The sequence below is a fragment of the Pan paniscus genome, chromosome 3 (assembly GCF_029289425.2).
Source record: "Pan paniscus chromosome 3, NHGRI_mPanPan1-v2.0_pri, whole genome shotgun sequence".
Classification (NCBI taxonomy): Eukaryota; Metazoa; Chordata; class Mammalia; order Primates; family Hominidae; genus Pan; species Pan paniscus.
Window position 1 is genome coordinate 16,852,289 of NC_073252.2, and position 15,977 is coordinate 16,868,265.

At 39.7% G+C, this 15,977-nt stretch overlaps 1 protein-coding gene across 11 annotated transcripts in view; it reads right to left on the reverse strand.

Annotated features, from left to right (window-relative positions):
• Window positions 1–15,977, reverse strand: part of LDB2 (LIM domain binding 2) — a 397,279-nt gene that overhangs the window by 80,835 nt on the left and 300,467 nt on the right. For all 11 annotated transcript variants that reach the window (XM_003826806.5, XM_008952150.4, XM_008952155.4 and 8 more), the window contains exons 3-5: window positions 13,102–13,274; window positions 6,133–6,255; window positions 3,360–3,443 (exon numbers count right to left, since the gene is read on the reverse strand). In XM_003826806.5, coding sequence (XP_003826854.1) covers window positions 3,360–3,443; window positions 6,133–6,255; window positions 13,102–13,274 — 380 coding nt within the window. The remainder of the gene's footprint in view (window positions 1–3,359; window positions 3,444–6,132; window positions 6,256–13,101; window positions 13,275–15,977) is intronic.

Consider the following 15,977-nt stretch of genomic DNA (forward strand, 5'->3'; position numbering starts at 1 on the left):
CCCCAGAACACTGAGGACATGCTTCGTGAAACCCACCACCCGGTATCGGAATACCCAACAGCCACAAAATAATGACTTCCCCATCCTGCAGGTCCCTTCCCAGCTCTGGCTTGGATAACTACTGCAGGGACACTCAGTCAGCAAGCCACAGCCCCCTCCAGAGGTCACAGAGGCAGCCTGTAGAGGAAGTGAGACCGCACTGTGACAGAGCGCCATCTCTGCAGGCTCAGCGGCTTCCAGCCACAGCTCCACTGGGACCACCGAGTGAGCCATCATCGTACCTCTTAGCTCAGGGCACCTCTAACCTTGTCATGCTGGGATGCGACAGGAGGGAACGACAAGAGGGAACAGCAGGTGATTTGATAACCCAAATCAAATGACAATAGTTGTTCTTGTTGTTGCTTCAAAAGCACCAGGTCACCAGAGCCCCCTCCAAAGTGCTGCTGGCCAGCGTCTGTGTTCAGCCCCATCATCTGCATTCACAATGTCCACAGCTCGGCCATCCTCAGGGTCTCGCCTGCTCCTCCCTCCAACGGTGAGAGCTGCCTTCGGTCAGCTCTGTGTATTTCCTGACTGCAGGTCTCCGTGAGAATGATTAGAATTTCATTGGAATAAATGAACTTGTTTTGACGAAGCTAGATGGCTGTAATTGCGTACTTTCTGCTCTGCTTAATTTTGTTATGTTAGACACTGCATATTGAAATTTCCATGGCTGGAGCCTTTAAAATCTCTATCCATCCTTTCCAAAGCAGGATGCATCAGTTTTTAAAGTTCTTCAACTGCACAGAAGGCTTTGGATTCATATTTACCAAAGTATCCATCTGACCTCTTTTTCTGATACTGGGAGTGGCATTGAAGCTTCTTGTTACCTTATTTGCACAATACTTCAGTTGACCTTCTGGGGCTTGAGGCAAAGGCCAGACTCCTCAGATGGATGTGGAGGCTTCAGATCTTAAGGCAACTTTATAAATGAATGTATTTTGTGACTGCTCCGCTGTCTTAAAAAAATTAGATGATAAGCCTACTAGAAGAATCTTAAATCCCAGTTCTAAATGGAAGAAATGACCTTTGTCTGTCATTCTCAGTGACCTACCCCATATGGATAACCACAAGGAAGCCCATGTTCACAGCTTTTGGGCAATAAGTTTGAGATCTGCTCAGCCATGACCTGTCAAGTGGCCCACGTCAGCCCGAAGGATTTGTGACTAGGATGCATGGCTTCTATACTGAGCTGCTCCTTAAGACCTGAGGATCATTCCCTGGGCTATCTCTGGCTTTGCATCTCCCTCTATTTCAGCACGCTTCACTGGAACCACAGCTGACCACATCCCACCAGCCTGTGACTACCAACTGAGGACAGAGGCCATTGCTCCACCATGAAGCCCAGCAACTGGAAAACTGCCAGGAGTAATGAGTGAGTGAAAAAGAATGGAACGAAGGCAGGGAAGGTAAATAGCTACTGAATCACGATGCACAAGTCAGGAAATAAAGTAGCATTAGACACCCCCAGAGTGAGAGTAGAGAGCCGGCGCTGTGTTTCTCTACGTGGCTCCAGCACATCAAACAATGATGGGTACACAGAAGGTCTCAATACATGATGAGACTGAACACAAATGAGGCACTTTCTGTCCCCAGGCCCTGTGCTAAGCCCTTTACATGGATTTTCTGACCCAATCCTGGAACTAAACCCTACAAGGAACTGATATTATTTTTGGCAAAGTGAATGAAGGCTTACTGATAGATGCTGACTGTCTAGCGAAGGCAAGAAAGATATGACCCAATTCCTATCCATATCATCAGTCTCCCGTGCTCACTAGCAAGGGAGCAGCATTCTGCAGTGAAGCGCATGGATTCTTGGGTCAGGCTGCCTGAGTTCAAGTCCCAGTTCTGCCACTTGTGTGTAAAGCTGGGCAACTTACTCCACCTACTGAAACCCTCGGTGCCTCACTTTGCTACAGGGATGGTAATGGGGCACAGGGTCCATTATGAGACTACTTCAGTCACAAGATACATGGCAAAGAACCTGACATGCAGCAAGCACGGTGTTCGTGTGGTAACCTCAAAACACTACTCCCTACTGCCCAAACCCATACATGATTTCCTTGCTATCATTGTCAGGAGAGGGGTAGTGCCTTCTTTCCCTTTTACAGGTCTGACCTCAGTCTTCGTGGGCCACAGGATGTGGGGTACCTGGTGGGCCTTGACCACAGGGTGAAAGTCAACCATTTACAGATGACAATAAGAGGAGTGGGGAGAAGCAGGAAGGAAATTTGGTGTTTATTAATCTGTGTTAAATGCAGCTAAAAGATGTAACTAAGAATCCGTCCAAGATCTTGCTATAGGGTGAGTGACCAAGTCTAGGATAGACTTCAAAGTCCCAGCTTCCTATGTGGGGTCAGCTGAGGACACACAGTGTGGGACTTCTTTATCTGCAGGAGGAAGAGCATCTTCCCTGTTTTAAGCGAAAACTCTCCTGTTCCCTGACAAGACGATATGCCCAGCAGTACAGAGCAGCCTTCTGGATTGTGGAGAGAACAACTTCATAGACCATCACGCCCCAGGCCACCCACCCGCACTATGTCAGTTGCTCCGCAAGAGAGCCATTCTGACTGCGGAGACCAGAGGTTTGTGAAGATGTAGCCCCAGCTACCCTGGCTGGGAGCACCTGCTGTCCACCCACACTCCTGGGCTGACTTTGGTTTCCCTCTGAGCAGAGACCAGTGGGCTCTTTAGTAGTTCAGGGCCACCACAATGGCGGGGGTGTTAGGATGGGCGGGTGGGGAGCACAGCTGATTCTGGCTCTTGTCAGGCCTGGATTTGGCTCTGGGGAATCTAGGCTGTAGAGAGGAAGAATCTCCTTCTTTTACCCACCACCAAATCTGTTACATGTTGTGCAGAGAGTGCTTATGAAGCCTTAGAAATATCTGTGTTTCAGCACGGGATTGGATTTCTTCAGGAGACTCTATGGGGCAGTATATTGATTCTCCTAAGGGGTGACCAGTGCCTGGGTGGAGGCATTGGGGTAATGAACTCACCAATAACCCATTTGAACTTGAGACAACCACAAGGGAAGCAGCCACAAAGCATTTTGCAATAATGGGACATTGCTAGCCTTTGAATAATTAATTCCAAGAGACATACAGATATAGGACTCAACCCTGACAAATTCCAGGTTTGATGCTTTGTTAATTAAACCCTGTCCTCCATTGAAAACACACACACACACATACATCTGGTACAGAACATAGACACTGCTATATCACCAGTACCTCATTTTAACTTCTTGGTTCAGGATGCATATAAACCTCTGGAGTACTTTTCAAACTCACCAAAAATTAAAATCATTCGATTGATCTTACCCTGAGGTAGTTGAGGGTGAAGTTTGTTAGCCCCATCCTGGTGATGTTTTTGGACAGCTGATCCAGGACCTGAGGATCTTGTGCCTAAATGGAAAAAAAACCCCACATGTATTTTATCACTACAGGACGGTCCTGAGAAAATCTCAGACTGTGCTACAGCTGCTAAGAAATGCAATCTCGACATTGTTGATTTTATTTGGAGGGCAGGCTGCTGGAGGTAATTTAATTTACATTTTGAAGACACTTGCATATAACACTCAAGGACATTTTCAGATCAATTGTGCAAGACTGGGGAAAAACCAAACTGCTCAGATGTGCTTTCAGTCCTTGGGAGAAATGACGTTACTTCCTCTTGGAGAGGCCTTGGCACTCGGGTCTCCAGCCTGAGTCACAGAACTCTGCCAGGAGAGCTCCAGGTCTAACGCCCTCATTAGAGAAGCCAGTCCCCCTGGACTGGGCAGATCCATGCTTCAGGACTGGCCTTTGTTTCCTGCTGTGATAGCGGTGGTGTTTTTACAGCTTGGGGTTGAGGGCTGTATTGGAAAACTTTGCCACTGTCTTGAAATACACACACACACACACACACACACAACACACACACACACACACACACACATATATGGAGAGACAGAGAATTCTCACTCTCCTCCCCATTAAGCTGAGTCTGGAAATAGATATCCCCAACAATTTTTATCCTGCAGGACTGTAAGAGTAAGTATCACATTTTCCAAAATGTCAGCCACATTTTAAGAAGGGATATAAAGTACCATGGGCCACACCAAATGTTCTGTTTGGCTAGAAGAAAATGGAAATTCTTTCTGGGATCCATTTTAAAATGACTCTCTTGGTTGATATTCTTTCTTTCTGTTTGCCTTTCCTTCTTCCTTAATTGATATAAGCAAATTGGCACTAAACAGAGGGAGATGGAAGTAAACATCCCCTTGTCTCCACGTCTGCCTTCATGAGACTAGATTATACTAATGTGACTTATTCTTTTCTGTACATGCCTTTTCTCATAGTGATACTACCAATTGGATTTGTATATATAAATAAAAAATGCAGGAGAAAACAGAGCATGTTAGTTTCATGTCAATTTCCTAAAAGAGGTCTTCCCTGACATTGAGCCTATATTTATTAAACCACTCTTATGTGCTAGGAAGCGTTTGTTCTATCAAGTAGCCAGGGTCAACCTCAAGGAACTTACATTTCAGTCAAAAGACAGGAAAGATAATAATAAAGAAATGCAAAAATGTTGTTCCTGCTGCTGTGGCTACCGGTGATGATGATGAGAGCCAATCGCCAAAACCTGTAGAGGACACACTATGTGCCAGGCATTGTTCTAAGTGCTTTACAGTCATTAACTCTTAATTCGATGGTCTGAAACATGCTTTATTACTGTACCCATCTTATAGATGAGGGACTACAAGCACAGAGATGTCACATCATTTGCCCAAAGTCACACAAGAGCAAGGGTCCAACCCTATGTGGTCTCAATCCAGGGCCCAGGTTCCCAACTGTTATCCTTTGCTGCCTTTTAGTCTATTTTGAGAAAAATAGAAGTGAATATTCCAGACTTCCTCAAAGAGAGTGGAGAATGTAAACTAAGCTTTAAAAACCAAGGGCTTGGAGCATAAACAGCCAGAAATCATGGAGCAGGAGAGTGGGGTGCAACAAAAAGCATAAGGCTAATGGGAAGGGCAGAGCTTGTGTTAACTAGTCAGAAAGAGGTGGCTGACAACTAATGCGTGGAGAAATAGCCGGGAGTGGGACAGCTGGGAGACAAAGTCAGAACCACCTCGGGCAAAATCTTGATTTTGCTACTTTTGGGCTAAAAAACATGGGGCAACTTACTGATTCTCTGAACCTCAGTTTCCTTGCTTTTAAAACAGGAACAATACTAACTCAACTCTCTGCCTGACTGTGAAGATTCAATATCATGAGATATACAAAATGTTTAGCTCAAGGCCTGGCAGAGTAAAAAAAAATCAGTAAATGGTAGTTACTGTTATGCTATTTTCTTTTGATTGTTCAGGGTCTTTAAAATTAGGCTTATGAAGTTTGATTTTGCTCCAAAGATTTTCTTGGAAGCATCATGTATTATAGAGGAGAGACTTAAATTTAAGTTGATGCCTTTGACGACTTCTTAAGAGATTGCAGCTGACTAGCTCCTACTTACATTTAAAATACATCTCTAGATCGGCATAGAACCCACCCTTGCACCTAATTTGTGCTCAATAAATTTGATGTGATTTATGGTCAAACAAAACCAAGAGAAGCCCAAATATTCCACTTCAGATTTAGCACTGTGATCAGGGAGGACCAACTTCTGACACAAATCTGAAGATACAGGAGTCCCATGTCTCGTCAGATGGTTCTAATCAAAACTGGAAACTGTTTTTCTAACTTCTTGTTTTATTTCATTCCCCAGTTATACATAACAGGTTTATTAGCCCCAAGCAGAGCAGTACTTGATAATGACTGGATGGAATTTAAGAAAAGTACAAACTGTTTATTGAAGTAACCTCAATTTGGAGTTCAAAATAATAAAATATAAAAAATAGTCTCACAACGTACCAATCTTGGAAACAAAAAGGGGAGAAAAGGGCCTGTGGATTAAAACGGTTGAGAACAAAACTCAATATTTAGAGTTAATTACCTAAAGCATGACAACTACTGGAATTCTTTCACAGAGAGAGGACTGGGTTTTTCCCCTTGAGTGAAATGAAGGAGGAAAAAAGAGAAAAGAAAGCAAAACAGAAATTAAATTACTTACATGCATGGCTAGGATGCTTCTCGGGACTAACTCTCGGTATTGTCTAATGGTAAAGTGCCATGTTTTTATTCTCATGAGATCATCAAAGGTGAACTCCAAGATCAGTCTGCCTTCTGTACATACCTAGAAGTGACAAAGCACACAGTCATTCATTACTCACTTTGTGAAAGCCACATTTTGTAACTCACATAGCCACTCAGCGTGGTCTCCCTTTCTGTCCTTGGGCAGTGCTAGCTCTTGGTAAAGATGTGACACAAGTGATGTGTCCACTGCACACGGTACAAATGTCAGCTCTAAAATCAGTGGGTTCAAGTGACTGTACAGCTGCTTATTGGCCATGATGTGCTAGTAATTCTACTAGTTACTACTGAAACTCTATGACCCTCAGTTTCTTCATCTGTAAATATGGAGATAAAACCCATCTTATGGTGATATTGGGTCAAAAAGTTTTCCTCCACTTTCATCATCCTTCAGCCATAGAGGCTTGAGCTCTTATTCTAATCTTGGTTATCCTGCTCTAGGACAAAGTACCCAATAAACTCATTCATGGTTAAGTGTGAGTTACTACAACTTGATCCGACTGGAGGAAGTTTGTATTTCCAAAACGAAATTCCGGAGGGCAATGTTTAACCCAAGGCAGTTATTATCAGTTACTGACATGTAGAAAATAGAAGCATGGTGGAGAGTATTTTCCTTGAATCTCAGCACATCAGCAATGATAAATTCTGCTTGCATAAAAGGCCAGTCTTAGGGGGATGGGACACTTTATCTTTCTAAGAATAATATATATTATTAATGAAACATAATAGAATTTTGAAGGTCTCTTCCTTGATAATCAGTGACAGAGTAGCATTTTAATCTTTTTTTGATATTCATAGCATTTTTAGCATGTAGTTCCTATTTTATTTACCATTCCTTTCACTATTAACAACTTTGAAATGAAGGAAAGTGCTATGCAATCACGAACCGCTGAGCCTATTTCAACTATGAGCTAGGAAGTGGTGGTAGTGTATTGGTTCAATTTAAATAGTTACAACTCATTAATCAGATGATTTCTGCCTTAGGAAAGCAGTACAAAATAGTGGGCGGATACTTTGGCATCAGAGGGTACTGGATTTGAATCCCAATTCTACTTTTTACTCATTCTGGAAATTTGGGGAAAATCTAATAAATTCCCCAAATTCCAGTTTTTCTCACTGTAAAATGGAAATAGAAATATCCTTGGGTAAGAATGTTAGGAAAATTCATTAAATAAAGTTATGTATGTAGGCTACCTGGAATTGTGCCTGGCATGTAGTAGGATAGCAGTAAATGATAGCGCTACAGATAAAAAGAATGCTACCCAAGAAAATACAAAGCGCTAGACCAGTAATGGTCATCATGTGCCACCTGAGACCTAGGGCTTCACTAGCGGCGGCTTCTCAGGGGCTCTGCTGGGAGGAGCTGGGCCTCCATCTCGGCTTTGAGATCCTCATTGACTTTCTGGATTTCACTAAGCAGCTTTGATTTTTGTCTGTTTTTTACTGCATTGGGCTTCCGATCAAGCTTTTTGGAGAAAGATTTCCTAGGCTAAAAACAAACATACAACACTCCAGACACTTGAAAAAACACACTCAAAAACAAATAAATGAATAAGTAAAAATTAATTAACTGAAGAGAGAATGTAAGTATTTGTAAAACTATAGTCCACGAAGTTAGTGAACAATTTATATCAGCCTTTTATGAAATATTAATAATCACTTTCCTCTTTGGAAATGTAACACAAAACACCACCACTTATTGAATTGCAACTTGGTCCACAGCACTGGGTTGGGTGCATTCCATGCCCTCTAATTGAAGGTAACATGTTCTTTAAGCAAGTCAAATGCCAGTACAGGAGAATTACTAACAAGTGTTGATGGGACACTACTCGAGAAAGATGCTGTTAACGTGTGCCATCTTTGTCTTATCAAAGATTTCAGAAACACTGTGGGATAATTATTGATAATCTGGGTGAAGACCTTTGCCTCAGATCCAATTAGCAGGATCTGTGGGTAATTTCAGGCATGTGGGCACATTGCCTCAAAACCCCTTGGCTGTGTAGTCTTCAGTGCCTTGTTTCTGGTGTCTCAGCCATGAGAGTTGAGTGCATAGAAAAGGGAGAAGACTTCAGTGCCCCCAAACCTCTCCCCTTGAGCATCATCAACTTTGGAATTAATTTACCAAGACATTAAAAAGAGTTGCATGGAGATTAAGCCACACAATTCCCCCTGGGGTGTCGGCATGACAGAAGCCACCTGTGGTGACAGCTTTCACAAAAGGGAGGTAGCTATGGGGAGCCATCAACAGTGAAATGTCTTGACAAAAACACGACAGGGATTTTGGATGCTATAATCCTTTTTAAAGGGGGAGATTATTGGATATTTAAACAAATATTAGCTTAGTTAAATGTCAGTGTTTAAAAAATTATCTAATATATTTGTTTTGCATTTATGAACCACAAACGCAGGGCAGGTGAAGGGTCTGGTTTACTTCTATTGGGAGAGAATTTCATAATGAGAAGGCATGTATGTAGTCCTCTGACAGATTACTCAGTTGGAGCATCTGTAAGGTCAACTTAAATTGTGTCCTTTGTTCACGGTAACAGAGCGAGCTAGTTGGGGACCTTTCTTGCAGTCAAATTGTCATGGGCCTACAAATGGAAAATTGCAGCAGGCCTTGGGCTCCTCCTATTTTCAGTCAAAACCAACGGTTTAACTGGGGTATACCATGTGCAAGGCAGGAATCCTTAGAATCAAATCTGAGTTGACTACGCTGGATGTTTTCTTTAAGGAAAAATAAATGACTTATTTGAATGAAAGGACAGAGGAGGATTTTGGTCACTGCTGGTCTTCCCCAAGTAATTACACCCACACCTTCCAGGCCCTAGACAGCCACTCCACACCCTGTACCCATCATAGAAATTAAAGGAAACCAAAGGCTTTGTGATTTGTTTTACATGCAACAGCCAGCAAATGGAATGGAGGCAAATAAGAAAAAATATATATGTATTTCCTATTCAGAAATGATAAAAAACAGGCATAGCCTATAAAAGGGAATTAACGTCTTCTCTCTTCAGAAAAATTCTGTGCATTCCTCTTAATCAATACAATTAATGTAGCTTTTATCTGAAGTCGGCCTTTTTTTTTTTTAAAGCTGCCTTTCACTTGGAATCCAAAATCAAAAGGGTCCCCAATTAAGAAAACATTTTCTGTTGTGCTGAATTCATGTTACCGTACTGTGAGCTCTGACATTTTGTTTCTGTGGTAACCAAAATCAGCTGATTAGTTGGCATGGCAACAGAAAAGATGTAATCCCAGCAGACACACTCTAATCAATGCCCCCAGTACAGATGGTCTCCGGAGGATCAACAAGAAAGAGGCTGGCAGGCATTCAGCCGATCACGTGCTAGCTTGAGACTAGGCCAGGAACAAGAAAACTAAAAAAGAACATTTCTCAAACTAACCAGTAGCTTTTTAACCCTTTTCTTTCTTTGGCTAATTGTAACGCAATATTGACTGTGTATATAGCTGTATAATACAATGATTCTCATATAGCTTTGATGAAATCAAGTGTGCTTGTTAAGTGGGAGTGTTTATGTAATTTTCTGAGTTTGTATGCTTGGAACAGCATGCATGGAGTAGTGCTTTTAGATTAACACTTGTGCAAGGCTCATTGTATTTTCCTTAGTGGTACTGCATATGTAAACGCATTCATATGCATTATACATACATACATATATATATATATACACACACACACACACACACAAACACACACATGATCTGATCATTGATATTATAATTTGGTTAGAGTCAGGAGAAGAGTAGAAATTCTGAAATATAATGTAGTATACAGGCTAAGGTAAGAAGGATGAACTGTCAAAGACATAAGTGAGTATTCATATAGGAAAACTGGTGGGTGCATTTCCATGGTACTTCTCTGTAGCAGTAAAAAAATTCATAGTAAACAATTGAGAACAGAGAAAACATAAACCAATCTTTATAGAGATGAAAAGGGTGTCCAATAATGGCCATAACTTTGTTTCAGTGTGTAAAATCTAAAATTAACCCCAAGAATGTACCCTAGAAAGTGTTCCTCCCAGAATCCACCAGTGTTCACATCCTCAAATATAAATATTACTCAGAGTCTTTAATTCTGAAAACCTTGATGTCTGCTCTTCTGATTATTAAACCTTGTTTTCTATTTGATTAAAAAACTGAAAACATAAAAGAAAGGCTTTATAATGTGTGTTTTAAAATTCTAATTACACATTTATCCATAATCAATAATGTTCCTGGTATCAGGAAATTGCAAAATGCTCATGATACTCCTGAGGAATAGTTAATATTTCTGTTGATTAGGATTGCGACTGATTTTTGATTCACCAGTTGACCAAATTTTCATAAAAGCAACTCAGAACCACTGGGTCAAATGCTATTTGGGGAATGAGAGTTTATTGATAGCCTAAATTAGAACACTGTGATGCTGCCTGCACATAATATGCTAAGTACTAATAGCAGGCTTCCCTTTAAAAATAAGCATTGGCTTCTGGACCCTTTTTCTTTGTAAAAAGGTCTGAAAGGTCATTAGCCCACTGTTTTGTAGTAAACAGCCATGATATTTTATTACATGTAAATGAGTTATTTTTAATTAATATAAGAAAAATAACAATGGAAAGTTTTTTGAGTATTATAATAATCACCAAGGAGCAAAAAAAAACAAAAAACAAAAAATTGAGAGAGGAAAAAAAGAAAAAAAAAATGGATCCTTTCAAATTTCCTAAAAATAAATGTGCATAATTAGCATCTGGACTAAGTCCATGAAACTGAGCTCCATTTCCCAGAAAGTGATATTTTTCATCACGGTATGGAAATATTCATTTCAAGAGTCGGCAAATATACTTCCTTGGAGTCGCATCAGATGGGTGGTCCAAACAATTGCTGCTTGGGGCAAGGGAGCTGTGTTCAGGGGAGTGCTCAGGTGTTTCTGGTGACCACCTTAGATACCTGAACAAATCACTCATTATCTGAGAGGAAAATTTCAGGATAAGAAAGAATGCAACACAGGAAAACCTCAGTTTCTGGATTTGAATGAAAATAACACTTTATCGATTCATCTGAAGAATGGGATTCTTTTCGATCTAAAACAAGTCCCAAATGTTCAGCACTAAACTTTCAGAGCAGCTATGTCCATTTATGAATCAGTTTTGGCCTGAGAAAGAAATTGAGTAAATATATAAAAGGACTACTACAAAATACATTTTTATTTTCAATGGCTACTGGCTTTGGAAGCAGCTCCTTAATTACAGCAAAGTTTTTAATTTAATTATCATGGATTTTTTTTCCCCTTACAGCATAAGGAGTTGGTATGTTTCTCTTGAATTACCTAAAAATAACATTAAGCCTAGAGGAAAAAAGAAAAAAAAAAAACAATAATGAAGGAGCAGAGAAAGGCTTTCTCTGCAATGCTAAGACTTTGTAACACTAGAAATGAATGGCTTGCAAAATGAATGGCTTACATGTCCGTCTGATCTACAAGATTATGTAAATGTTCTGCATCTCCAGAATGAAGTGAGACATGGGCAGATTAAACCATCATTCAAGTGATCATTACTTTCCATGTAGCAAAAGTCTCTTGTCAGCCAGGACTTCTGCATCCAGTGTGAAGCTTCTTTGTGACTAAATGACAACTCTCCTCTCTGCCTGTTAGAACAGGAAAAAAGAAAAACCCTACCCTTTCCTACATTTAAAAAAGTCTACGGACAAAATTAAGATGCCGTAGAATCAATGGTATTTGATGATTTGTTTTTGCATTTTACAACCATTTCCTTTGCCTTTGGTTTTGTACACCAGCATGGGCACTGGAGAGATGAAACTATACCAAAAAGATCAATGAATAAATAAGAAACATTATATTTTTATTCTTGCAGCAAAATTGCATAAGTAATAAACACATCTTCAGTTTTATACATTGGGCTTCTGCAATTAACCCTGATGATTCAACCTCTCCTAAGTATAAAGAGAGCGTTGTCATTTGTGTTTTGAACTAAAAGAGATAGCTATCATTAATATCACAAATTAGTTTCATGTTGAGTCTTAGTCAAAATGCAGTAAACTAGTGTTCATTAAAATAAACTTCTGTTTGTCAGATTCTGTGATTAAATATTTGTTCTTACTAATTTTTCTACCTGCAAAAGGACATAAAGAGATTATCTGTAGTGTTCCAGAAAGGTCTTTGGTGAGAGGGAATATTCCATATGTCAATTTCCTATGTAGGGCAAGGATCATAGATCTAAAATGTATAGAAGATGAGGTTAAATCTCCATCTCTTCTATTTTTCATTTCATAGCCTTCGTGGGGCTTTGAATTCAGCCTCAAACATTGTGATAATCTGATCCTGACACTTGCCTTCCCCTCATTCACTCTTTTGTAAGTATACTTGTTCAGCTGCTTGTTGAATTCCCTAATTTCATTGACATTTTAAAGTTTTTATGTTCCTTACAGATTACAGTTGGGTCATGGTTAGAGGATTCTTCCCTTATTCAAATTTGAATCCAGCTCTAAAAAGTTATTTCAGTAACAAAGCTGAAATACAGTGCTGACCACGCAAAAATAGGATATGTTCTTTCAGCTATAGTAGATCTTTTGTATAAAACAACAATTCTAATCTAGCAACTAAAATTTAAAAGGCAGTAGAACCTCTCTTCCTCTTAGTTTTGGGCTCCCTCCTCTTTGATTTTCATGTGCTCAGAATCTCATGCACACATCTTAGAACAGTGTTCACCCCAAGAGTCAAGCCATGTCACAAACAAGAAAGATTCTCTCATGGTGTTGAAAGTGTCTGGGAGATGAGCAATCAGCCCCAGGTTCCATAGGAAAACCATAATTATTATTCTTTAATGCACTCAGAGTAGGAAAAGCCGGGCATGTGACAGAGCCTGTCCTGTACCTTGGTAAACATGGGCTTCCCGTGCTGGGTGACCATGGTACACTGGTCGCAGTCCACCGTGATGGATGAGTTGTGGTATGACTCTTTCGAGTGTTTGAGAATGTAATACAGGTCGGTCACCCCTCCTTCAAACACAGTGCTAAAGTAACGGGGGATGAGGGTCCTGCCGATAGCTGGGAGAGAAACACAGAGAAACAAACCATTAACAAAAATATCCCACCAGCCCCACACACCCAACACCATTGCCAAACCTCCTAAAACCGGTTACTGATCATCTCAAGAAACCATACCAGGGGGCAAATTTCTCTTTAAAAACAGCCATGACCCTTCTGGGTTGCAGTTAATAAAATATAATCCCCAACTATTCAGGAAAAATGCGTCCGGTCATCTCTCTAGATTTTGTGTCCACTGCAAGTCAATAAAATAAGGGTTAGTACTTTAAAAATAATAGGGGGGAAATGCATGAACTACTTTGGACCTTGTATACTTTTGGAGTGAACATGTTTATAAAAATAAGACACTTCCAATCTGCTTGGATTTTTTTAATGCATCATGTATGTATAGGCCAGTTACCCAGTCATGTTTTATTTTTATTGTTACTAGTGATAATATAAATTTTAATAACATAATGCTTTGTAGTGTGTAAAGTATTTTGGTATTCTCTCACTGTATCTTCAGAACAACCCCAAGAGAGTGCAGGACTGAGATCCAAAAATGTTATTATGGAGGGGAAATAAAGGTTATTTTGAATGCTTCAAGGTCACGTGACTTGTAAGTAAATATTTGGGGTCTCTAACTGCATGTCTATAAACACCCAAATAACTGCTCTTCCAAACACTATGTCTCCAACTGCTTTAAACAATGGAAATCTTTACAAAATAATTCCCATCTCCATATACAAAGAGATCCATAACTATGTAAATACTGATTATTCTATCTGCTTTTGGAGCTGTGTAAGATCTCTCTCTAGAATAAAAGGCTAATTTTAAGAGAAGTTGATACCTTTCACTTGGTCTAAATTGGTCTCTTTCATTCCATGTGTCTGGTCCTGTCCCATTTTAGTTTCAGCGATTGTGTAAGTAGCTGGGCCTTTCTGATACAGGACGCTTAGAAATCTGTAACAAGCCCTTTTTTCAGCAGTGATTTGAAATCCTCTTACACTGGAAATCCCAACTCATAATATCAGGAATTTTGCCTATGTGCAGATTTTAAGGCAAAGTTCTAAAGCACTCTCAAGCAATCCAAGGTTTTTAATAAATCTCTTACATTCACTATATAATACCCTTTGAAAGACAAAAATAATATTTAAGATAAATAAACTACCAAAGAAAGCTTTAGCTAGGAAAGATCACCCAATCGTCACTTGAATGTTTTAAAATATTTAATTTCATTTTAAAAGAATCAGTGATAATCCACTTTGTGTGGATCTATATCTCTTTTGTACATGTACTTGGAAAAAATAAGTATAAAGAAAATACCCTGCCAAATTGTTTTCTGAAATGATTTTAAGGAATCCCCATATGGATGACTAGTCTCTAAATAATTTACACAGTTGTTATTGCCTCATATTTGCTGCAGGTAAAATCAGTCAACAAGTGTCTGCTAAATATTCCAGGATTTTCGGTGATTCCATCCTAGATAATCTTTCTACATACATTTTCTTAATACTGCCTAATCTCCAATACTGCATGCTCATTTTCTAAATATAAAATTCAAATGAGAGTAATTTGAGTCCACCATGTCCTTTAACAAATGCATAGCTAATATTATAAAGAAAACTTTGTAATGCTAAAATCCATATTGTACTTCACTAAACAGATAAAATTAATTGAATGCATTTCAAATATTCTAACTTAAAGCTAATTATCATAAATCAGCCTAAGTAATTTGACAATTTGGGATTCATACCATTGAGAATAAATGCAAACCATAAAAATGCAGATGTAGGCCAAAGAATTGTCACATTAAAAAGGTTATGGCAAATAACCACCATTGGATTAGTAACATTATACTTTATTTATCATGAATCCTGCACAAGTTAATTCCTTTAGAGCACTGTTTGCTATATATCACCATCGTTTTCATTCATAATATAAGAAAAGTTGAATGGGAAAAAGGTTTGAGAGTCTTTAAGTTTAAACCTAAGTTTTAAATTACTTCCCCAAATCCAGAAAATGTACAAATTATGTAGTAAATACACTTAAAGAGAAACACAGCTTTGCTTTATTGAATAATTTCTATCACTCTAGGAAATGGTTGCCATGGATACTGGAGGTTTGTTTTCAGCCCTGTTTCCTTTGTGAGCCTGCCCTCCCATTTTCCCATGGTCCTGTTCAGACCATTAGTCACAAAGGTTCATTATCCACCATAGCAGACTAAACCCACAGTTCGGTGCTCCAAGTAAACCATGACAATGGTATTCACGCCCTTGTGTACGTAGTCCCCTCTCCATAAATCTGAGCTTGGCCCTGTGATCTGCTGTAATCAACTGAATGTGGCATGAGTATCCTTGTATCAGTTTTGGGCTACACCTTTAAAAGAACTCGAAACTTTCACTTTGTTCTCAGGAAGAAGTCAGTTGCTATGTACAAAGTCTTACTACTCTAAGACTGCCATACCATGAGAAGCCCAACCTAGCCATGTGGAGAGGTCATGTGAAGGAGAACTGAGTCTTCCAGCCAGCAACCCCAGCTGAGCTTCCAGCCAACAAACAGCACTAACTTGCATGGGAGAAGCTGTCCAGGAAGTGAATCCTTGAGCTCCAATTGAGCTGCCTCAAGCTGGTGTCACGTGGAGCAGAGATGAGCTGTCCCTGACATACCTTGCACAAATTTCAGAAACATAAGTAAATAAAATAAATATTTGTATTTTAAGTC